At 34.3% G+C, this 24334-nt stretch overlaps 3 protein-coding genes across 3 annotated transcripts; 2 read left to right on the plus strand and 1 right to left on the minus strand.

The window, feature by feature from the left end:
- The first annotated feature begins 5838 nt into the window (after positions 1-5838).
- Positions 5839-7854, plus strand: LOC18047011 (transcription factor MYB61). The gene is made up of 3 exons (XM_006444573.2): positions 5839-6291; positions 6407-6536; positions 6619-7854. The coding sequence occupies exons 1-3, from the start codon at positions 6159-6161 to the stop codon at positions 7694-7696; spliced, it is 1341 nt and encodes a 446-aa protein (XP_006444636.1). The 5' UTR covers positions 5839-6158; the 3' UTR covers positions 7697-7854.
- Positions 7855-16718: 8864 nt separating this feature from the next.
- LOC18047012 lies at positions 16719-18307 on the plus strand. Its single transcript, XM_006444574.2, has 2 exons — positions 16719-17765; positions 17872-18307. The coding sequence occupies exons 1-2, from the start codon at positions 17003-17005 to the stop codon at positions 17955-17957; spliced, it is 849 nt and encodes a 282-aa protein (XP_006444637.1). The 5' UTR covers positions 16719-17002; the 3' UTR covers positions 17958-18307.
- LOC18050278 (pectin acetylesterase 6) lies at positions 18132-23514 on the minus strand. Its single transcript, XM_024188889.1, has 13 exons — positions 23045-23514; positions 22890-22972; positions 22649-22778; positions 22478-22551; positions 21550-21636; positions 21341-21465; positions 21183-21243; positions 20899-20952; positions 20705-20782; positions 20199-20304; positions 19935-20080; positions 19322-19425; positions 18132-18832 (listed from the first exon to the last, which is right to left on the minus strand). Exons 1-13 carry the CDS (start codon positions 23223-23225, stop codon positions 18697-18699), a joined length of 1365 nt encoding a protein of 454 aa, XP_024044657.1. The 5' UTR covers positions 23226-23514; the 3' UTR covers positions 18132-18696.
- Between the last annotated feature and the right edge of the window lie 820 nt (positions 23515-24334).

Consider the following 24334-nt stretch of genomic DNA (forward strand, 5'->3'; position numbering starts at 1 on the left):
AAAATTTGATGCCAACTCAAGTACCAAGGCAAGGAGGTATCTGTAGAATTAATTTGACTGTTGTCCACTTCTCTTGTTATGTACAGGTGAGAGAGTCAACGATAAACAATTTAGCTGTCAAATTTCAGCCCAAAAATGAAAAATAAATAAATTAAGCACAAAAAGTCCCAAACATATTCTAATAAATCTTCGAATGGAAAGCATCTGAGAAATGCAAAATAGTTTCAGTTCAATTCATTGCATTCAATTGTTGTCCACTTCTCTTATGGGTTATTGTTTTGTTCCAAGTTCCAACTTCCATGTCCTCTATCAATTATATATCGATGGAATAATTAATTAACTCTCAAATAATTGAAGTGATCACTTCACTTGAATGTATGGCAGTGAATATTATGTCAAAAGTTACTAATTAAATGAAATTTAAAATCAACAATTGCCGACCCGACCGCCATGGAAGCTCCAAAATGCATACAATTTTCGCTATCAATTACATATTTAATTTGTTATAATTAACGGTGAAGACAAAAGGGTTGACCAAAGAAGACAGCTCATGTGCTAACATATGATAAGCCCACGAGTGAATGATGAGGTATGGGAGATAGTTTAATTAGAAGTATCTTTTTATTATCTTTTTCGCTGGGTTTTAATTAGTTTAGAATTTCATCTTGTTGGATATGTGTGAACCGTGACATTGCTAAGGTCAACAAAAGCTCATAATGGTGTTGCAAGGAGAGAAAAAAAAAACTATATAATAATATCAACCAAAGTTTATACTTATTAAACCTAACGGTTTTCTTTTTTTTCTCATTTTATTATGTCTTTTGGTTTTCATAATAATGAAACTTTAAAGGCTTGAGAGAGAGAGAGATTGAAGATGCTGCTTTATGGACTGCAGTTGTCTATACGTGTATGTTTAGAGAGATATAGATATATCAATTATCGTGCACACATACTTTAATTAGGGAATGATTGCCTTTACATCAGCTACGCATACGATTGTCCAATTTTTCATTCTTTATTTCCTTAAAGAGTCCTTATTAATTATCTTATTCGTTAGCGAATACATAATGAAAATATTTTAAACAAAATAATCTTTTCATCCTTTCATTCATTAAATTAAACTCGTTAAAACTGTCATAATTATGATGAACAAACCCAACCAAAATGCCAATTGGAGTCTAAAATAAATTTGGAAAAAAATATATATTATTACAAAACAAAACATATGAAAAGAAAAATATTATGATGAATTTAACTCACGCGCGGTAGAAATCATAAAATTTCATACACGTTGCAAGTTGGAATAACGAGTTATAGTTAAAATATGTTGGGTTCGATGGAGATTCGATCGATGGCACATGAATAAAGATAGTACTCTCAGTCAAAGATAATTAATTATTACCAATGCAAAGCTAGATACGTGCCAATTAATATGTGCGGTTAATCATATGGTAATGAACAGTAATCTCGCAAATAATTGTAATGATTGGACAACAGTGACTCATATTTTGCTCTCCGCCAAACATGAACTACTATATATATATATAGATCTCACAATCAATCAACTGATCAATAATCCTCTATATATATATATATATATCTATATATTCCCAAAACCCCAATAATGTATTTGGGGTTTTAATATGAATCCTCTCTGTCGGTGGCGAGAGTAAGAGACTCTCATTTTGGTTTAAAGATATATGTCCCCAGTTGAACGTACGTGTTTAAACTTCTAAAATTCCTCTCTTTGTATTATAGCAAAATGAGCTGATATTGATGACACATCAAAATTATTTGATTGGCTTTCGAAATTGTAAAGTCAAAAGAAAGAGATTTGTTTATCAATTGTTAATTTTTTATTTAATTTGCCCGCAGCTATATATGAAGAGAGTTGCCTGTTAGTGTTCAAAAATTTTAATCGCACTGGCTTTTTTTTTTCTTTTTTTTTTTTGGGGGCTTACCCCTAGGACAATTTTTATATATATATATTGCACAAAATTCTTTGAATTGACATCTTTACTCTGAGTCAAGGAGACAATTAATAGTAACATTTAACCAAAAAAATAATAAAAATTAATTATGAGCTTGATTAGTGATGTTATAGGTATCTTAATTAATTTAGTACAAAAAAAGTCTTTAAAGATAGTTGTATTTAATTACTAGTTGACACGTTTAAGAAACCATTAACTATGGTACTGTATGATAGATACCATTGGGAGAAAAAAAAAATTGGAGGAATTCATTGGTAATTTTTGAAATATAATATCCCTTTGTTTGGAGGGTAAAGTATGAAACATATTAAGGGCCTTTTTGGTATTATAATGGGATGTTGTGACTTAAAAATTATAACTATAAAGTATTTGGTAAATATTTACACTATTGGTTTTTTAAGTTAGATTGAATTTACCAATATTATTTATAAATTACATTTACCAAACATAATATATTTTTATACTGCAATTATTGATTTTTTTCCACAATAACTATGATTTAAAAATTACAAACTCCTCAACGCCGACAAGTCGTAAGTTGTTAACTTCGCTGTTTGCAATTTAAGTAGAATTATTCATAGATCAGTGATAACATCGTCTTGCATATGTGAACCTACGTCGTTTCCATAAATGCCTACTAAATTAATCATTTATAAATAGAAAAAAGAGGAAGGAAATGACGAAAACGGCCCTTTAGAAATGTGACCTTTTCATAATTCAGACAAGGTGGACCCATGAAGATGGCGTAGAGATCTGCTATCTGCACAATGAAGCACATGCAAATGTTGTGTAGCGTCTGGAGTCTAATGGCCCCACCATCCCAATTGGACTATATATATATATATTTTTTTTTTTGAATAGAAAGCCAATAGGACTATTTTTGCATGCACCAAAATTGACTCAATCAACTTGTTTCTTTCACCGTCTGATGCCGATGACTAATAAGTTAATCACCGCTGATCCCCGTGCCCCCACTTTAATGGCAATTGGGACCCATCTGATTTCGGGTCATTTCGAGGAAGAAGGAAAATCGTTTTGTTTAACGAAGATTTATTAATTTGCTTTTAAATTAAGCTCACGAACCACTCAGAAACTGTACCTTTCAATTAACTATTTATGGTCTTGAATTGCATAAATTAGCTAAATAATTCACGTTAATAATATGCTCTTTTATCTTTTTTTATTAAACAGAAGATTTAAAATGTACAAGCAGATAAATGAAATGTGTTTCCTTTCTCTTTTTGATAATTTGTTTCATATACCTTTGTTTTGAACGCTAGTTTTATATACGTTTATATGTTAAGTTTATAATCATACTCCTTTAAAAAAAATTGAAAAAATTTAATCACACTTTTGATTCCTGTAATCTTTTTGGAGATTTGTTTTGGTTTCTCATTTTAAGGTCAGAGGCCCCAAATCTAACCACTATTAGACAATTATATAATTTTTTTTTCTTTTTTGGTTACATAAAACTTTGTCATGATAGAAAATACAATCTATTAAATTGATTGTTTTCTAGGAACTTCATATTTTCAGAATGATTTTTGTGTGAAATCCTAAAAGGACGAAAATTAGCTTATTGTTATCTATTTTCAAATAATTTTATTTGATTTGTAACTTTTTTGAATCTTAAGAAAGTACCTTAAAAATTGATTTAGCTATATATATATTAAAAAATAATAATTTGAACTATGACCGTAAATATGTAACTTATCTATGATCATGGTTCAAGCTTGTATTTGTGTTCAAAGAAAGCGAGCTTGGAAGCTAACTATTAAATTGTGTACAAAAATATAAAATTATAATTTGGTTCTAAACTTCAAATTTCCCAAAAAAAAAAAAAAAAAAGAGAAAAGAAAAGAAGATAATAACGTCATCATTTATTCTATTTCCTTCCCATCTATTTTAACGTCTTGATTAATGGTATGTGCATATAATATTTATTTGTTTAATCTTGTCTGGTTTCCCAAAAGAAGGGCCCAATGAAAGGTGGAAACAGCAAGGATTATGAGTTTAAAGCAGGATTAATTAAGTACACGTTCATATTTTAATCCCATTTGAGTTTCATATTCATTTTTTTTTTTAAAGAATTATTCTAACCATCATGCCGCTATAAACTTGTAATCATTGAATGAAAATATAAAATTATCCCCATAAGAGATTCTCATTTATATTAAAATAATTATTAAAACAGGTAACGTTATCAAGATAATTAACATTTTCCCCCACAAAAGTTTGACTTGCAGCAGCTAGCTGCCAAATTTTTATCAATAATTCGCCAATGTAAAATGTCACAAATTTCCCCATAAAAACTTTTTTCTAGCAGATGGAAGCTTCAGTCGTTTTAAAGCTATTTAAATCTTTTTAAAGTCAAGCCTTTCTTCAATCATTTAGATGCACAAGCAAAGAAGTTATTACGTGGACGTGCTCTCATAATTAATTTGTTTTAACGACAATGCCGGTTACCGTTAATTGTTTTGAGGCCGTTTGTTTTAGCTTTTGTTTACTCTGCTGGCAAATCTACATGATTAATTAAACTGCAGCTTGGCTTTGGCAAACACTTGAAGCGGTGGTGGCGGTGTTTTAATGAAGTTTCATTCAGGTTGTTGGCCTAAAGATTTAAAAAGAGAAAAATAAAATTATCATTTAATTGGTTTTGATTCAGATATACCCTTTTGCCCTTTTCGTTTGTTCTTTAAACTTTAGCAATTATATTTGTTGTTGCGTTTAATGAAAGTACTAAACATAGAGTGGGGAAATTAAGTTGTGTTGCAACTTGCAACAATACCTTATTATTACACTAATGATTTTATCTAAATATGTTTTATCTTTAAAACAGAGAACAATAATAATAACATGGTAAAGTTGATAAAATACAACCACGTAATCGGGCTTCAATCAATGCATAGGATTTTCTGATAACATAGTTTAAATTTGTTTCACATTTTTGGTCATAGCCGTGTGGAGTAAGTTTGGGCATCTCCAATTTACATGGTAGAAAAGGAAACAGAATGAAAGAAGCAATAGTGTGTTTCCAATTAGGGCAAAATTTGATGGGGTGGGGCAATTTACAACACCCAGTGGATTTCATCAAAAATAGGAAAATGGATAAAAATATCTTCTTCTTCTTTTTTAATTTCGATGAAAATGGCTAAAAATACTTGTTCTTTCCACGTAATGATGAAACTTTTCAAAGCGATCATGATTCAGAAGAATTGCCCAAAAAGCCAAAAGGGTTGGGGAAAAAAAATATCCTTTTTTTTTTTCCTTTGAGACACAAAAAGCAAGCATTTGTGTAATTTCCTTTTTAAATGTTTCATATAATTTGAACATATTTACAATCTACCATAACTTCTTAGATCAATTCTACGATGATAGTACAATTTAAATAAATTTGTTTTTAAATTCAGTTCCACACAGTACACGTGAAAAAAAAAAAAAAAACTCAAAACTCGAAACTCTTACCCACATAAGCGAATGAGCGAAAAGGAAGAAGGTTCATCCCCAAGTGGACAGAGGAATATTGAAAATCCCGGTTATGTTTATTTTAGTTTACCAGTCGCAGCTCAGTTAACTGAAAGGGGTTTTGTAAATTCTGTGAAATGAAATTTTCACAGGCTTAAAGCTACAAGTTACAAGCATGGGTTGCTGCCAAAGTAGTGTATAGCGACCAATATATTATGAGTGAAAATGCCCCACCACCCCTGCAAAAGACATTAATTCTCAGACCTTTGATAAGACATATGCAACATGCAACTCAGAGTCTATTAACTGATTTCATTTCTTCACCTTGTTGCCAAAAGAAAAAAAAAAAGGAAAAAGATATTAAAGAGAGAGAGAAAAAAAAAAAATGAAACTATAGCAGGGTTATGTTATGAATAGGACTTTTCTCTCGTGAAAGATCCCTCTTATAATAAATTCAACTTCTCTTTCTGAGCTGTTACTTCATTTTCTGATCTTCCCAATCAAAATTATTTCTCTTTCTTCACTTACATATTTTCTACCACCAAAACATCTTCTAGCAAAGCAAATCCATTCACAGTCGCAACAGCAGCAAGCCCATTGCTGACAGTTAACCACAGAAATTAAACTTGCTGTTTTTGGAAATTAAACTTGCTTTTCTCCCCTTCATTTGAAGTCGAAGTGTTGAGTCTCCTTTTTCCTCAAATGGGGAGGCACTCTTGTTGTTACAAGCAGAAGCTAAGGAAAGGTTTGTGGTCACCCGAAGAAGATGAGAAGCTTTTGAGGCATATTACTAAGTATGGCCATGGTTGCTGGAGCTCTGTCCCCAAGCAAGCTGGTAATTGATAATATATTAATTGATGATCCCATCATCGTTTTCAAGTGTTTCTTCAATGTTTTAAAGATAATTATTTTGATGGTTCCGTCTTTACTACATGGGGATGAATTTGCAGGTTTACAGAGATGTGGTAAGAGTTGCAGACTTAGATGGATTAATTATTTGAGGCCTGATTTGAAGAGAGGCACATTCTCACAGCAAGAAGAGAACCTTATAATTGAGCTTCATGCAGTTCTGGGGAATAGGTACTTTCTTTTGATTAATGTGATAATTAAGTTAAAATATGTGGTCATTAATTAACATTATTGGTACTGTGTGGCTTTACAGATGGTCTCAGATTGCGGCACAACTGCCCGGTAGAACCGACAATGAAATAAAGAATCTGTGGAATTCTTGCTTAAAGAAGAAGCTCAGGCAGAGAGGCATTGACCCTGTAACGCATAAGCCACTTTCTGAAGTTGAAAATGGAGAAGACAAGAATCAAACAACAAACAGCCAAGACAAAGTCTCTGGGGTATCTGGTGAATTGAACCTCCTCAACACTGAGCTTACCGCAAAGCATGGGACAACGGCAGCTTTAAATGAGCAGAAACCAACTTCAGTTACTGCACAAGCCTACCATTTGTCGGAAATACAAGGCTCTTCAATCCCCAGCACAGTCAACAACAATAGAAGCAATTTTTATACACACAGATTTGCAAGTTCCAACCAAGAAAGCAGCAGCATCACCAATAGCCAGCCTTCAGATTTTGTGGGGCATTTTCCTCTTCAACAATTGAATTGTGCTTCCAATGCAAGACTTTCAACAGCAGCCTCAAATTCCCCTCTCTGGTTTATGCAAACCAGTAAATCATTCGATATAAATTCTCAATTCTCGTCCAATGCAATGCCCACAATCCTGCCCCCTGTATCTAGCTCATCATTATTTTCAGCTCCTATGAGCTACAAAACATCTGTCACTCTTCCCTCAGATAATCATTCGATACCCTCTTTTACGGTCAATGGATCCCGGTACTGGGAAGCCGGTGGTGCCTCAAACAGCAACAGTGTAAGCAGTAGCAGCACAGAGCTGCAGAGCACCAGCTCCTTCCTTGAGAGCAGCATCTTCCCTTGGGGACTAGCAGATTGCAGCTCATCAGAGAAAGAAGGTCAAATCAATCTTATTGATAGCCACCCTGACGATGTTAAGTGGCCAGAATATTTCCAAACCCCATCATTGCTAATGGCCGCTGCTTTGCAAAATCAAACTTCTCAATCCTTATACAATGAGATAAAATCTGAAACACATTTCCTGACTGATAGCTCGAGTGGTATATGGCCTCAAAACCAGCAACAACCTTTACAAAATTCTGACATATGTGCTAAGGAGATCCAGAGACTTACTGCAACGTATGGACATATTTAGCCCGCATTCGTGAAACAGAAGGGGCTTGAAACAATTGCCGTTTCCCAGTTCTCTCATATATCAGGTGTGTGTGATAAAGATTTTTCTCTTGTATATAGGTCTGATACAAACATTTCTTACTCTCTGGTTTAGCAAATTTGTGGGGGGCAACAAGAACAAACTGAAAAAAAAAAAATGTTATTAGCTTTAATTTTCTTTGTGTGAGTGTGTTAGTAGAGTTGCAGATTAAGGCTTGTTTCCGTGTCTTTTATTCTACTTTGCCTCATTGCATCTGCATTGTGTTGTTGCAATTCTCTATCGGTAAAGAATCAAGAGAAGGTATTTGTTATATTCATTCATGTTTTATTTTATTTTATTTTATTTTCCTTCCCTCTTCGATATGTTTATGGGAATCACATGAAGCTTCTTTAATGAAAGCAGAAAATTTCCAGTTTATCCAAAGACCATAATCACTTTTACAACAGGTAGATGATTTCGAGGAGATGATCATTAACAACAGCTGCTTGCATGCTTTTTCATTTAAAACGAAAGAATCCTAACACTTTGAAAAAATGAAATTGTCTTGGTTACTTGATTTGCAAGATTCTCTAACTACATGAGCAATCAACACTTCCCGTCTCCTCTGATCTCTCGCGCGTGCACATACATACAAGTGGGTGTTTTTAACAGTGATACTTAAATTTATTAATGGCTTTCTCAAGTCAAGTGAGGAAAAGGGAACCCCACAGACGAATTGAGAGAGTATTCACTCACTTTCTAGTCCGTACAAAGGGGAAAGTGACGCTCAATCTAATAAGGGCCATGTATATGTTGATGGCTTGTTGCATCTTTATGGCGCTAGCATTATCTTAAATCACATTTTATAAAGTAAGAAACTTCCAATTGCATGGTAAACACTAGCCTATTCGATGGTGAATGCAAACGTTATTGATATGGCAAAGAAATCAGCACCATTCACTTGGCGTCGTCGGCGATAAACAACAAAATAACTGGGCTGTGTGTGTGTGAAGCTGCACATTTATCCGTTAACAAGAAAATGCTTCTGTGAGTTGATTGATCTTCAATATGTTACTTCCACTGAAACGGAGTGACAATACAAGATTGTGAAATGGAAACTTTGAGAAAGCAATATTTCTCGTATTCTTATACAAAACGAAATGCAATCAACAAATTTGACCACATGCATCAGGAAATTAGATAATATGACAGCATTTAATGAATTAACTGTGGAACTGGGCTTGTGATTCAGTGCTGGAACTGGTGTTATCTTGTCTCAGAGGAGACGGGACCCACTGCATATAATGAGTCATTTGCCGTTGCGGCATCTTCTACACAGACACAGTCACAGCCACATTATCCAATTATGTTTCTAAATTCTCGTAGCTGTAGCCAGTGGCAGACGCAGAAACTAAAATGAGGGGAGGTTTAGTTCAAAAATTTTTATTTAATTTAGATTTTTTTAATGTTCACTCGAATATATTTTAAGTCTTATAAACTTAAATTTTATTATTTTTTTTAAATTCTAAATAATAATAGTAATAAATTATTATTTTTAAATGCGTGAAAATATTATTTTTTGAAGTAGTATTTTAAATGCGTGAAAATATTATTTTTCGAAGTAGTTTCCACAAAATATTTAAAAAAATAAAATAATGTGGCTAATGGGATTTGAACCAAGGTTTTAAAATCATTAAATAACACTCTTACTATTGAACAACAAGTCTTTTAATATATGAAAAATGTGTCCAAATTATTTTATCTAACTTTTTCAAAAGGGGCTTGTGGTACATTTAAAAGAAAATTTAATGGTCCAGGGGGGGCTGAAGCCCCTCCTGGACCTTAATTGGGTCCGCCCATGGCTGTAGCCCTGCAGGTGAAATATATTTCTAATCGAAGGGATTGGCTTCAACTAATTTGTAATATGTATATATATATATATATATATATATATATATTGTCTGTTATAAAACAGGTGGCTAAAGCTTGGCTTTATCATATTCAGCCCCATAAAAAAAAAAAAAAAGGAAAAAAGAAATTAATTTTAAAATCATGCGTCTGAGCTTATGACCTAAATGCTGATTTGTTTGAAGACATACATCATCAAATCTACAAAATGAAGACATACTTCATTGTGAAAGAAAAGTGCGTTGGTTCCTGGCCTTGGTCTAGAAAGGTACGAAAAATAGTAAAATACTTGCAAAATTATCATTATTATGATTATTAATTTTGAGAGGCAAAATTAATGTTATTAGGGAAAGCGATAACATAACCAACCCAGTGAGTCAGTTCTTGGAAATTGAATGGGCCATATTCAGGTCCATGATCCCCAGCCCAATGTGACGATAACGGGTTGAGATACGTTGTCCACTAAATGAAGATACCTTTTTACTAAATAGCCCTAATCAATATCTGATCTCGTTCATCCGAATACACTTTCACTTGTGATAATTTAATGCAATAAAGGCCGCTTTCGCATTACTTTTGAACAACTTTAAAATGATTTTGAAAAGTCAAAAATTAATTTTAAATGTTATTTTTTTTAAATTATTACAATATGTGTGACGTAATACAAATTAGTATATTAAATGTATCGCCTTGTAGTTAATTTTTTAATTTAAATATGAGATATTTTGAGTACATGTATCAGGCTGTCGCTGTTTATTATTTTTCGCCAATGTTGGTATATTAATTTTCAACTAATTTAGCGATCAATGTATTTAAGTATCAACTATCAACCCTCAAGAAATGACAAGTGATGGCGAAGAAATTGTTTGTCTTGAGTAGGTAGATTAGTTGTGTGCCTATACATTTGTACGCGTGCATATCTAATTGATCACCCATTCATCGCCTGTACATCCTCTGTAATCACCACACAAACACATACACAGAAAGAAAGCCCCAATTATAACAAAGTTTGGAAGTGCCTCATTCTGATCAAGCGTTCAGAAAAGGATGAAAAACTCACTACTAAAAATTATGAATTGAATTTTGAACGAGACACAAACTCACATAATCATTCCAAACCTAAAATTAAAAAAAAAATAAAATTGCTAATTACTTTTCCTTCAACTATTTGTTGGGTCTCTTCAATTCCTGCCCTGAGTTGGCGGAAATTGCTTGTTTCCTTCCCAGTTACATAAAATAAGAATATATATCAATTAATAAAAAAGCAAATCTAGGAAATGGAAATTGCCCTGAGACGGTCCTGTGACTGTGAGTAACATCAACAACGTCACGTAATCCAAATCTACCTACATAAAGTCCAAGATTTATATTTTCAATGAACTTTGTTACTATTGCTTTTATCACTGACGCTAAGCAACCGATTTCATTCGCCAAATACAATTTTTTTTTTTTTATAATTTTAAAAAAAAAGGGTCATTGTAATATAAAATTTGACAACAAAAGTTTGATCTCTCACGCGGAGTTTTTCTTCCCATTAAGGAGACACGAAGGGCAATTACAGTCACAAGGTGACAAAAATGTTAGTGTCACCAGTGCCAGCACCCTCGTATTTAATTGTAAAAGTCATTTTATTCAGTTGAAACACACCACAATCCTCTTGTGAACCTAAACAACCTCCTACTTTTCTTTTACTGCATTTGAAAATTACAATTTTTTTTCTGGATAATAATAAAAAAAAATTGCATCATGAAGAATTAATGGAGTCCACATAATTTATCTGTTTCCTTTGGATTTTCTCACCAGCCAAACAATATCTCTCTCATAAACAACTAAAACCCCCCAAAGGGTTTGGAGCCCACGGTCTATCACTTTCTAAGGGGACTTGAAATGTCGGCAATTAATACATGGCGGTGCCATTGGGCAAGGTAAATAAAACGTGTAGTGTTTAAAAATTGTGGCAGTGTGACTTTCTTAAGATTTCTTCGTGTTTTTTCTACTGAAATGATGATTCGTGTTGAGCATTTGCTGGCTACAAGTATTTTAGGATTTATAATTATTTGTTTAATTATTTATTTCGATAGATCTTCCAAAAGAAAGACCGGAGAAGCCGATGAATTCTGTTGCGATTCTAGAAATTCAAATATGAAGAAATGTGTTTCATTCGTTTTAAATTTTAATGGGGGTCAATGCATTCATATATTATTTGAGAATGTTAGAGGTTGGACAAATATATATATTCTATCATTTATTTTTTTTAAAAAAAAAAAAAGAGAGAGAGAGAATCAATAGACGGAACAATAATTAAAACTAAGGTATGTCTATTTGTCATTTACTATCTTATTTCATATTTAAAATTATCAGTTTTGGAGGGCGGGTAAAGTTCAAATCAATTCTTTTTATCTTCGCCAAGATTCGAACTCGCACGTGAACTGCTATAGAAAAGTTATGTGAAAAACACTCGGATAAAGTCTCTATGGCTGCAAACAACCGTCACTCTAAGTTTGATTTCTAAGCAGTTGCGTGAAAAAGAATATGATGTTAATTCAAGATATTGGTTTAGTTTCCATTCAAAAAATAAAAAATCTTATTTTACTTTATCGTTAATTTTTTTATGTTTTTACGTTTGAAATCACAAATGCTACGTGTTTATTAAAATTCACACCATTTCTTTTTTCTAACTGCGGTAGAAAAACTCCATCGTAAAACACTGTTAATAATTATATAATTATAATAATAATTTATTTTTATTATTTATTACTTTGATCTTGTGGCTCTATGATAAAGCAGCTCCACACACAATCACTGTTTGTTTTAATTATATTTTTCATATAATTTTAGTTGTTCAAATGAGAACATGCGACTGGGCTGAGACTAGACCACGTTGCCCTGGGGTAAACAAACCCGAGATTGTCGTTTAGCTCAGCATGCATTGGATCAAAAGCCATGAAATCCAGAGGCTTAAAAAAACAAAAAACGTGTGAGTCTTTGTCAACCTATCAATCCGGTAAATTACAGGTGATAACTTTGGAAACAAACAAAGATATTAGAGAAGGAGCATCTTATCTGAACTAACTTTTGTATTCTTATAATTTTTTTATATTTTTTAAATTATCTTCGTTAAAATCATAATTAATTTTATTATTTTAAATATAATAATAATTATTATTAATTTTTATTAATTTTATTATTTTAGTTATTATTAATATTATTATTATTATTAACATTTAGTATTATTAATTTTATATTTTAAATTAATATCATTTTTATAATAATATTTATACATGTATCTAATTAATGAAAATTACATTATTTAATACTATGAGTATTTTGGTAAATTGATTCTCATTCCCATTTATTTTGTCAAGTAAATACATCAATGATATTTCAGCACATTCTCATTCTCATTTATTTTTGTCAAGTAAACATTAGAATCTCATTTCTATTCTCATTCCTAACTCATTATCATTCCATGAAGTAAACGTACCATTAGTTATTTACTGTTTGGAACTCAAACTTCATTGATTAACGAGGCAGAAAACAAATAAAAGCTGGATATTGAATTATAGTTTGGATCTCAGAAGCAATCCACTTTTTCAAAAAAATTATTAAAAGACCAAAAATACTTTTACAAATTCACTTTAATAATATATTTATTTATTGGGTGAAACTATTTGAATTCACTAAAATATTTTATAAACTTGTTCATAAAAATATGTTGTTACTAGAGTGTTGCTAACATATAGTTCTTTCAAAATAATGTAAAATGTTGTAATAGGTGGTAGGATCCGTATGATTTTAGAAGAGGCTGTAAGTTAAAGCAGTTGTAACTTAGCAAAATCTTTGTTACTAAAGTACCCACAATGTAAATTATAGATATAAACAAACTAATATAATTTAATAAAAAAAAATTATTCTCTAAATTCATTTTAAGCTATTTGAAAATTTGTAAATAATCAATCATCTATTTTTTTTAAGTCTTATAATTTTTATTTTTATTTTTTTCAGAATATCAAACCTACTTGCTTCGTGTTTACTTTCGAGCTACATTCAAGCAAAACTTGAAAATTCTTCAATTCGATTCAACTAATGAAAAATATGAAAACCAAATAATTAAAGTCCTGTACACAACAAAATACCGTGTGAAGTCTGCGGGAATCAAGCTTTACAAAATGCTAGAAAGCTCCAGACTGCAAACTCAATCTTTCCCACACACAATGCCTTACGGGTAGAATTCTTTTCTCGGATACTCCAAAACAAAGTCAAGTCTCTTTGGCACAATTTTTTATTCTTTTTTTTTTGAGTTTATTTAGTAGAATAATGTAATGTGAGATAAGTTAGTTATGCGAGGGGTATAATTAGTATTTAGATGGGTGTGTATAACAAAATCTTTATTATAAATTTTAATAGATGTTGAGAATAATTTGATGGCCATAGTTTTATTGAGAAAAAAGAGGTATAAAGAGTGTTTCGATAGATTCAAATAGTCATATCCTTATTTTTTCTTTTTATACTCGTAACTAATTTTATTATTAATTTATTATTTTAATCTACTCAATAAATGAGACGTGTAAAAATATCACGTTATTCTATTTTCAAAATAGAAAATTGAACTTTTGATCTAGAGAGTCTATAATAATATACTCAAAAAACTGAACCTGCCTCCGTGTAGTTTGACCGTGACGTGGCACACAAACGACAAATGACAAAACTAGACCATTACGCTAAAAAAATAATGATAACAGTAAAGTAATATTCGTGTATTAAATCACGGGGGGACGAGTCGAAATCTACGCGCCCCAACATATCGCAGGGATCCATCACAAAAAAGTAACAATAAAGTAAAATAAAATAACGAATCGCAGAGGAGTGGACTGATCACAATCATAGAGCTTGGAGCCCATCAGGCCATCGCAGCAGCGAGAGTACAAATGAGTTCGTGGGTCCACTCACTAATGGACTAAATCCTATTCACAAGAGTTCCAAGAACGGCTCATCACCGCACGTCCCTGGGGTTTGTACGTGGGGCCGTCCACTTCAGGTTCTTCTTTTATGTATAGAGACTGGACACGTGACAGCATCTTGGCTAAGGAAGGCGACTAGTCAATAAATCAACAGTCGGTGAGCGGCAGAGCCTACTGAACCCATCAAAACTCAACTCTGTATATAATTTATACAACCAACAACTATAAAAAAATTTCGACGATAAGAGAGGAGGCTAAAGAAACAATAAAAAAAAAAATGTGCAGAAAAGTTGTTAATAAAAAGGAAAAGCGAAAGCTCCATCTCCAACAATGCTGCGTACAGCGTGGACCCACTTTTGCCGATCAGATAAGAAAAAATAAGTACTTTGTTCGGTAACATAGATTGTGGCACGTGGCGTGCGCTTCTTGGGCCTGAGCTGTGGTGGACCCATAGGGGCCACGACCTGTTGAAAATCCAATAATATATCCGCCAGGACTCAGCTTCCGCCTTAAGTTATCAAAAACGCGGACAGCTGTCCACCTTGTTCAACGCGGTTACTTACATCATCATCATCGTCATTATCATATTAAACACGAGCTTTACCCCATCCGCGATCGATCCTTATCCACTACCGAAACTACCCTTGTCTCAACATTGGTTTTGTCGCCTACCAAACTCTAAAGCAGGGCAATTTTGGGATGGAATTAAGCTAGGGCAGATGATTAACGTGACCGCATTAGCTGCAATAAAGTGGGTTTAATTTTGGTTGGTGAATAGTTGATCTAACCTTAGTTCCTAGAGATCACTACAAGCCCACTGCCTAGATACACTCAAAAAAGGGCTAAAGCAGAGGGCAGCTACTGTTAACGGCAATAACGGGATCGTGGTTCCACCTTAATTTTGCCAGCCTTTTTCTCATTTTAGTACTCTTTTTGTTTGGGACCCAAGTCCACTCCAAACTCAATAATGCATGCGTTTCTGGGGTTCAGAATCCACGTGCCAGTGATTTTTGATAAAGAATTTGCTATTTTTTCGAGTGATGATACTTTAGTGGCAATGTTTATATGGGAGTAACAAGTGTTTGGTTAATTCCTACTCGGGACTTATATAATTGTAATTGATAAGGTTTAGTCATATTATTCATTGAACTTTATTCTATGAAAAAGTGCACTCAAACTCTTAAAGTTTGCGTTATACATAAATGAATGTCTATGTCTCTCTTTCGATCAGTAAATTGTGATAATATTTACCCAAAAAAAAAAATGCTATAATGTATCATTTCCATTTCCATCAAAATAGAAAACTTAGTGAACAAAAAGACTTATTCAGTAGAGACAAATAAAAGTGTCATTTTGCAACACTGTAAAATTAGTGGATGCACCAAGCTCGAAGACATGGTACTTCTTGAAAATTCATTTGAGGCCCAAAAATAAGCAAGTAATGTTCATAACACAATTTTCTGTGATCTTAATAAAATAAGCAGTCCCTTAAAAATTCATAGGTAGACGTATGATTTTTTTTAGTTATATATTCACATCGGTTTCAATAATTAATGCTAATTGAAAAACTCTTTTGATTTAGTTAAGTTAAAATAAATCTCTAGTCTTTTGATGGTATCAATAATCTTATGACAAAATTGACAAGTGAGAAGCAGCGGGGGTAAAGGGTAATAGTGACGGGAAAGGAAAGGATAGGCGGGACATGGCTAATGGTATTGTCACCTCGCCGTGGTTGGGAAGTCGTGCAGGCAGGTCCCTATGGGGTACACTCCTCTCAAATTTCTGTCTCTGTTTTGTTTCTGTTTTTTCTTTGTTTGTAGAACTGGGGCTTTGCTGAATGCTGACTGCCGAAGTTGCGACTCACTAACGAATTACGGGTCCAGAAGCAGCAATTATCAGGTGATACGTGTCCTTGTATCACTGTTGTGGGAACTCCGATTCTCTACGTCGTTTGTCACAGCGCTGCCGTGTGGATACCTTTAATTATTATTATTATTATTTGATCTTCTTACTTAACTGCGGTCACTGTAGAGTACAATTAATGTGTCGCATCACACGTTTATCCACTCATATACCGCAATACCCCTAGCATTGATAGCTATCAAAAAATACATCTTTATGACACCTGGAAGGCTAGACTCAAGACAGCCAGTGAAGTACGGGCATATATGGAATCACAAGAATATAGGTTGGGTGTGTATAAAAAAGGTTCTTGGGGAAGAGATTGAGTTTACCCTTTGACCTTATCATGAAATTTTGTAACGAATGATTCACGAAAGCTCAAACGCTACAGCGTTGTGCTATTAATTAACTATTGCGCCCGCTCTTTCTATATTCCCTCTACTCTCTACATACAGTTCTTTTATCTTCTTCTTCGCTCGTTTTTCTGCTCTTACCAAATTAAAAAAAAAAAAAAAAATCTGTTGATTTGCTAGATATCATGGCGTCTGATGAAACCATGACTGTACTTTCTTCCATGCACGATGAAGAATTTGATGATACTGATGATGGGTATGACCATCATCATCAACCCCACAACTTGTCTAGGCTGTCCGTGTGCACAAGTTCCATGTACACTAATGAAGACGACGACGACGACGACGACGACGGTGAGGGCATGAATATTTACATGTCGAGATTGTCAATAGAAAGTTTTGATGGTGATGCGGATGAGGAATTCTCCGATGAAAAAGAATTCAAAGGGTTGGCGGAACTGTCGTCGGATTCTGACAAAGAAGCCGGATGGTACTCGATGCCAGGGACGCCGCCTCGCCGGAGCGCTCGTCGCGAGTCAATAAGTCAGGAGGAGGAGATGATGGGTACTGTCAAAGATTATGCGAGTGAGAATGAAGCGCAAAAGGGTAGGTTGAGGCAAAAGGTGAGAAGGAATTTGAGGAGGAGGAGGACTGTGAACAGCAGTAAGTATGTAAATAAGAAAGATAGAGATAATAATAGTGCAAGTGGAGAGAGCGATCAAAGCGGCGGCTGTGGGAGTGGAGTTGTGGTGATAACGAGGCCTAAAGGTGGGAGAAGGTCTTTGTGTATGGGATTAGAAGAAATGAAAGCTTGTAGAGACCTTGGGTTTGAATTGGAGCATGAGCGTACCTTGGAGATGCCCGGTCGTGTTTCTTTGTCCGGTTCAACGCTTGATACTAGCAGTGGTGGCAATTCTCCCATCGCCAATTGGCGCATCTCTAGCCCCGGTAATAATTTCCCTTTAATATCCCGGCTCCGGTTGCAATTCTTTGCGTTTCTGCATTGTCTTTTTCAGATTACCGAGTGTCCGTACTGAATTTGTATGTAATTCAGGTGATGATCCGCGGGATGTGAAGGCACGGCTCAAGGTGTGGGCGCAGGCTGTGGCACTTGCATCAACATCTCGACACAGCGCTTGACTCACTGTCTTTACTGCCTCCGGCTCCTAATTCCGGGGTTTAATTTTCCAGTTTTTGTTTGTTGGACGAAGAGTGTTGCTTCTCCTTCATTTTCCTTACTACATACCATATCAGTTTTTTTTTTCCCCTCATCTTTTCAAAGGTTCCTCTTTTTTAATTAATTTTTTTTTTGGGTTGGAAAGTTGGCATTCGGGGTTCAACCTTTTTTTTTGGGGATCGCTCACTAGTCAGTAGCCTACAGCTTGCTGCGAGTACTGTCTCTGTACCCGGTGTCTGTTCTTGTAAAATATTAGACGAACCAACTCAAGATGGAGCCTTTATAGAATTGGAATATACTTGCTAATCGCTTACTAAAGTCCTTTGTTTTTTATTCAGGGTTTGATATTATGTTACAGACTAGCTGTGTTTTCCACGGAAAATTTATCATTTTACTCAGAAAGTTCAAATTATACGATGGTTCCTGGGGTTTTCTGAGCTCCACTTGACCACAAATCAAATGGAACAATTAAAACTTGAGCTCAAAATTTGGTACGGCTGTTATACTGCCTGCATATTTAAATTCATTAACAAGTTTTGTGGAGTTAGATCTTTACCTAACCAACAATGACGGATATCAAAAAATTAAAATGAATAAATCACCCATCAGTGTGATAATAAATACATAGGTGAACAACCTTCAAGGAACCCCTCCTGAATGATAATATAATTGAAACGAACCGAACCGAAATGTAATAATGTATCACTGACAAAATGCAAACCCTTCAGTGCATTCGAAAATGTGAAGGACATCAAGGAGGCAGGCACCAAGCAGACTTGGGAGGACAAAAGTTAACCTTGTGCTCTGGGAGATTGTTATTTCTGATATAACATCATTGCTGCAGAGGAAGATATTGATTTCAGTCTCACACTCGAGACGAAATGGAATTCAGAGAGGTGCATCATGAACTTAACTGTATCATGATCCCTCAAATCATATCTAAGATATATGTATAAACAATGTAACGGCACAATATGATTTTATATCCCTCCAACTTAAAATTTACTTTTTGCTAATGAAAGCATAGGGAGCCTATGATGTTAATATACGACGCCCTCTGCTCTATGCACTGATTTCCATATCCTATTGGAGGTAAAGAACTGAAAATTAGCGTCATTAAGATAAGGCTGAAAAACCTTAAGTCCTGTAGACACAACAATATTTCCCTTAAAATCTGCACGAATATACAAGAAGAATGCTGCCTGTAGATTTGCATTCCCAGGCAGGGGATAGCCATTTTATCTCATCTATGAATCTTACAATTTCTACAATAACACTTGAGATAAATGATTAAATGGCTTGTGGAGCCAAGAATAATTCCACTCACTTAAATACTAAATTGCGGCAGGTCTTGTCGCAGGGGTAAGGGCAATCAATTGCTTTAAGAGCTGCTCGATCAAAATACCAATCTCCAACAGATTTTGCAATCCCCTACATGTTGACAGCATAATCAAATTAACATATGACATTATCAAGTAATAACTTTACGAGCAACCTTTTAGAGTGATTTAATGAGGTCGAAAATTTTAAGACTTTCTATAATCTTAACTATGTATCAACTGCGTAATTATTAGCATCCAGAACATCATAATTTTCCAACCGCTTCCTAAATGTTTCCATAAAATAAATAAGCACATTAGCAGTCGAAGTACTAGTTTTCCAAATCCTGGTATTTATACTTCCCTAACCACCCTCATCTTTTATTTGCCTAAATTATTCTTCATAAGATAGTTGCTTACCCTACCCAACTTCTTCTAATAAGGCAACTCATTTGAGTCAAATTGTCATGAAGGTCAAGGTAATTCCACTATTTTATATAGATTCTTAGGTAAAATAAAATAAATAAATGCCCATTTTAAAAAAACCGCAAATAGATTCATGAATACTCTATTATAAGTTTTGTGACACTGCTGTTTGAAATAATGATAGAAATGACATACCTTGTCCCCGATGCGAGGAGAATCATCCGCATACCATGTATCTTGCCTCTCAGATTGGCAATGAGCAAAACATGAATTTATGAACAATCCATTTTCATTGGACTTTGAGAAAACTTCTACAGCATTGAGCATTTGATTCCTGAAGTCTGTTTCATACAAAGGAAAGAAAAAAATCTGTTATAGGAATAAACTGAAGATTATATTTACATTATGATGATCAGAGATCGGAACCTAAAGCAAACCAGAATGCAACCGAAGAGTTACCTTGGAAAAATTGGATCTGTGATGAATTACAATGTGCATGATCTGATTTGCAATCACTCCAGTAACCATGAGGGTCAGCCGTCGGTGGAGCTAGACTAGCTTGGACCTGATAATCAAGCCAGTCCACATATCATATATAAGCTTTGTGCTACGCACACAGACTGGTTCTGGATAAGGTTGAAATTGGGCTTAGGTAAGATCTTCTCACGTTAAAAGGAAGGGAGTTAATTCCATTGATTGTATCTCAATACGAGAAGAGAGCCTCTTTTCTAGACAAGCTAGGATTTTTTCATTTGGGAAGATATCTGAAGAAGCATAAGTAGCATCACAAATATTTTCCTAAAATAATGTAGATGATATCTGAAACTCCTTGCCCAAGTTTAGTGCATGATATGTGAATTGCCACAAGATTTTCAAAAGAATAAAATAGGAATTGCCACAAGAGTGTCAAGAAAATAAGATAGGAATTGCCACAAGAGTGTCAAGAAAATAAGATAGGAATTTACCTGCCATGCATCATATGCTGCATTGAGAAGAAACATAGGAGTCTTGATATTTGCAACCAAATTTTGAGGGAAGAAGCACTAAAGAAAGAGAGAAGAGAGTGAATATAATCTAGTCCTCTACATAAAGTCACGTTTTCATAACTACTGTTGAAATAAGTTGGATCCAGAAAAGCCAAGGAAAGCCAGATGTTTACCGATGTTGGATCCAGTTGGCTGGTACAAGTAATTGGCAGATTCTTTTGAACTTCCTAATATTCAAACAAATATTCACAGTTATAAACCAGACTGAAGAGTTATAGCAGTAGACATCACAAGTTCAAAATGATCAAATAATCAACCAAACCTTTTTATTTCAATTAAAGCATATGAACAACTTTAAAAAAAGTTTTAAGTCTTTCAAGGGTCACAATAGAACCTTAAATGTTCTATTATGATCAACTTTTAATAACAAAACATACTAAAATATTTTGTGGGATACCTGTAAGCTAACTACGCCTGCAAACATATTCCTTAAGGTGTGCCCACCAGATACATCAACACTACATAATCAATGAAGATTGTTAGCCGAGAAATGTCTTTCAAATTTAAAATAAATGCCAATTGATATCACAATAGACTAGCTTTATAGATCATTACGCATCTAGAAACATTCCAGCATCACTTAGACATTTCACTTTGGTTGTTTTAGGAAATAAATCGCGGAACTCATCACAATGAAGAATGGATGCCAGCCCTCCCGCAGAGCATCCAGAAAGAAGAGCCTGAATAGATGTGCATGTAAAACAATTATGAGATTCAAAGCTAATTATAAAGTATTGAATAAAAAGCAAATGATCTATGGAAACCTGGTCAGCATTCTGCATTCCCTTGGCCATTAAATCTTGCATAGCAGTTAACCAAATACGTTGTCCTCGAAAATAAAGTTGTGCTCCCTGCAAGTGTAATTACTCTAAATGTGAGCACAGTCAGTAACATTTACCTCAGCTGCAACACGTGGTAAATAAGTCCTTTAAGGAAATGAGAGTTCGGTTTTTTAGAAAATGGGAGTTTGGCTACACTAATTTTAAATAGTGTTGCCATTAATCTGTTTACGAGCGATAGGCCCCAAAAACCACTAACATTGAGGGTCCATTTGAGCAGTGAAATATTAACCTAACACCCACCAATCAGCAAACTTGTTTAAAACCATCACAAATGTTTTGGAAAGAGAGTAAAGTAACGAAACGTGAGAACAACTAAAAGTGTGATGTGCATCCATTAAAGGCAGAAAGAGACAGTTAATTCAATAATATCACACTAAAACCATTTGATATACGAGTTTACTACTTAAGTCATCTAACCTCACCATTTGATATTCGAGTTTACTGCTTAAGTCATCTAACCTCACCACTGATAGGTAGTGACGAGGTCCATTTGAGCAGTGAAATATTAACCTAACACCCACCAATCAGCAAACTTGTTTAAAACCATCACAAATGTTTTGGAAAGAAAGTAAAGTAACGAAACGTGAGAACAACTAAAAGTGTGATGTGCATCCATTAAAGGCAGAAAGAGACAGTTAATTCAATAATATCACACTAAAACCATTTGATATACGAGTTTACTACTTAAGTCATCTAACCTCACCATTTGATATTCGAGTTTACTGCTTAAGTCATCTAACCTCACCACTGATAGGTAGTGACGAGGCTCTTTGCAGAAAATTTGTAAGCACTGCTAAGTATCAACAGTTTGAGGAAAAAGGAAATGACAAAGTTTGGTAATTCAATCAACCTCATTTTGACTATCTCCACTAAACGAAGCCCCGTCACAGTAACGCAGCTTTACTCTGTTCCAGTTGAAGAAATCTACAAGCAGCCACAAGATGTTAATCACATATTTATTCATGAAATTGAAAGCTAACAAACAATTTGAGCAAAATTAAAGCATGTAGACGTTGGGTACCTGGATTTTCTTCAGCTTTGTTGCTCAATATGCCGGTAAATGGTAGCTGCTTTTCCATAAATTTTGCTGATCCACGGCGGGTGGTTTTGCGGTACACACAATTTCTAATGGTATTACACCATCCACCTCCCTGCATCCAAAACACTCACAAATAATTTCTACGAAAAAATTAAAAAAAAAAAAACACTAAAACTGATTGGTAGCTGAAACTTAAAAGTAATAATATAAAAGAATTACACACTTCCAAATGAATGAGCCAGCTGTTTGCTCCCGATCCAGAACCCCGGTGTATATGATAACCAGGCAGCGTGCCATCCAAACAGACTGCGCCATTTTAATTTTGAAGAGATTAAAATTCAATACATAATTTTACAAAGACAAACAAGTAGAAGTTACCAGCTCCTTTGGAATCAGCTCCCTGAATAAGCGTGAGAGGGACCATGAGAGGCTCGGACGTAGCAGCAGCATCGTTTTCTAAGTAAGAAAGCGAAGTCTCTCGAGCATCCAAATCCTCGAAGAAGCCACTCGCAGAGCGGATCAAAACAATCACGAAGCAGAAATACAACATCGGCTTCATTTTCTTTTAGCTTTCTTTAGGCGAGACTAATTTGACACCACCCGCCGCTACTTAGAACCAACAAATAAATAAATGTGATTAGAGATTATAACAAATTTATGACAATGACCAAGTTTTGTTGTTTTCGCTTGTAGATTCTGGTTGTGGTTCTTTTGGAATGTAATCATTTACGTTCGACCTTTTGGTTTTTTCTCACCGACGATCGTTGCGTTGGTGGTGTTAAAAAATATATATTTTTTTTTTTCCTGAATATATTAAAGTCAAAAAAGTCAAATTGATTGGGAGACCGTTGTCGTCTTTTTTTCAATTTCTTTTATTTAAAAAGGTTGAGGCGCGCCCCCCGAATCCACTGCTCCTGTTTTTCCTAGTGTCTAGTCCAATACAGCTGTCCTCATGAAAGCCTTCACTTTTTCTTTTGGGTAATTTAGCGTTAGCCTCCAGTTGTTTCGATATCTTACGCCGCGCCCCATATCTTTCGACTATGTGCACCGCGCCCCCGTTTCTGTCAAATTTACCGTTAACTGAAAAAAGGGTGAACTAATAATTTAGTACAATATTAAACTAATATATTATATAAAAATTTAAAAAGCTCTTTTTCACCTTTTGTTTTTTTTAAATCTTTTATATATCTCCCTTTCTTTCTTTTTTTTCTTCTCTTCTTCTTCGCGCCTTTTTTTCCTTCATTCTTTTTTTCTTCTCATTCTTCTTCTTTCTTTTTTTCTTCTTATACTTCTTCTCTTTCTTGTTCTTCTTGCCTTTCACTACTATTGGTTGTCGGCGTGATCTGCCGCCGTCTTGAACCGGCAATAATAAAATGCTCCACTCTGCGTGAACTGCCACCACTGCACGAAAGCGTCAACACCACTGCTTGAAGCCGCCGCCGTCTCCGCCGCTTCTATCATTTAATTTAGGGTTTAATATCTTTAGTTTTTTTTTTAATTTTTAGGTCCTTTTTATTGAATTTTCTTGATTTGGATCTTTTTTGTAATAGAATTTTATATTGAAATTTAGAGTCAGGGGTTTGGTATAATCAGATTAAGTTTTTTTATCATTGGGTTTTGGTTGTTTCAGTGGGATTACTATAATTATTTTGTAATGCATTGATGGTT

The sequence above is a fragment of the Citrus clementina genome, unplaced genomic scaffold (assembly GCF_000493195.1).
Source record: "Citrus clementina cultivar Clemenules unplaced genomic scaffold, Citrus_clementina_v1.0 scaffold_3, whole genome shotgun sequence".
Taxonomy (NCBI): Eukaryota; Viridiplantae; Streptophyta; class Magnoliopsida; order Sapindales; family Rutaceae; genus Citrus; species Citrus x clementina.

Excerpts from the sequence above, each read along its gene's own strand:
- LOC18050278 (XM_024188889.1), bottom strand. The coding sequence starts at position 23,225 with ATGAAGCCGATGTTGTATTTCTGCTTCGTGATTGTTTTGATCCGCTCT. Across the intron at positions 20,305-20,704 it reads CAGCATATGATGCATGGCAG|GTCCAAGCTAGTCTAGCTCC; the intron begins GTAAATTCCTAT and ends CTTGATTATCAG. Across the intron at positions 19,426-19,934 it reads CTCCTCGCATCGGGGACAAG|GGGATTGCAAAATCTGTTGG; the intron begins GTATGTCATTTC and ends GTCAACATGTAG.
- LOC18047012 (XM_006444574.2), top strand. The coding sequence starts at position 17,003 with ATGGCGTCTGATGAAACCATGACTGTACTTTCTTCCATGCACGATGAA. Across the intron at positions 17,766-17,871 it reads TTGGCGCATCTCTAGCCCCG|GTGATGATCCGCGGGATGTG; the intron begins GTAATAATTTCC and ends TATGTAATTCAG.
- LOC18047011 (XM_006444573.2), top strand. The coding sequence starts at position 6,159 with ATGGGGAGGCACTCTTGTTGTTACAAGCAGAAGCTAAGGAAAGGTTTG. Across the intron at positions 6,292-6,406 it reads CTCTGTCCCCAAGCAAGCTG|GTTTACAGAGATGTGGTAAG; the intron begins GTAATTGATAAT and ends ATGAATTTGCAG. Across the intron at positions 6,537-6,618 it reads CATGCAGTTCTGGGGAATAG|ATGGTCTCAGATTGCGGCAC; the intron begins GTACTTTCTTTT and ends GTGGCTTTACAG.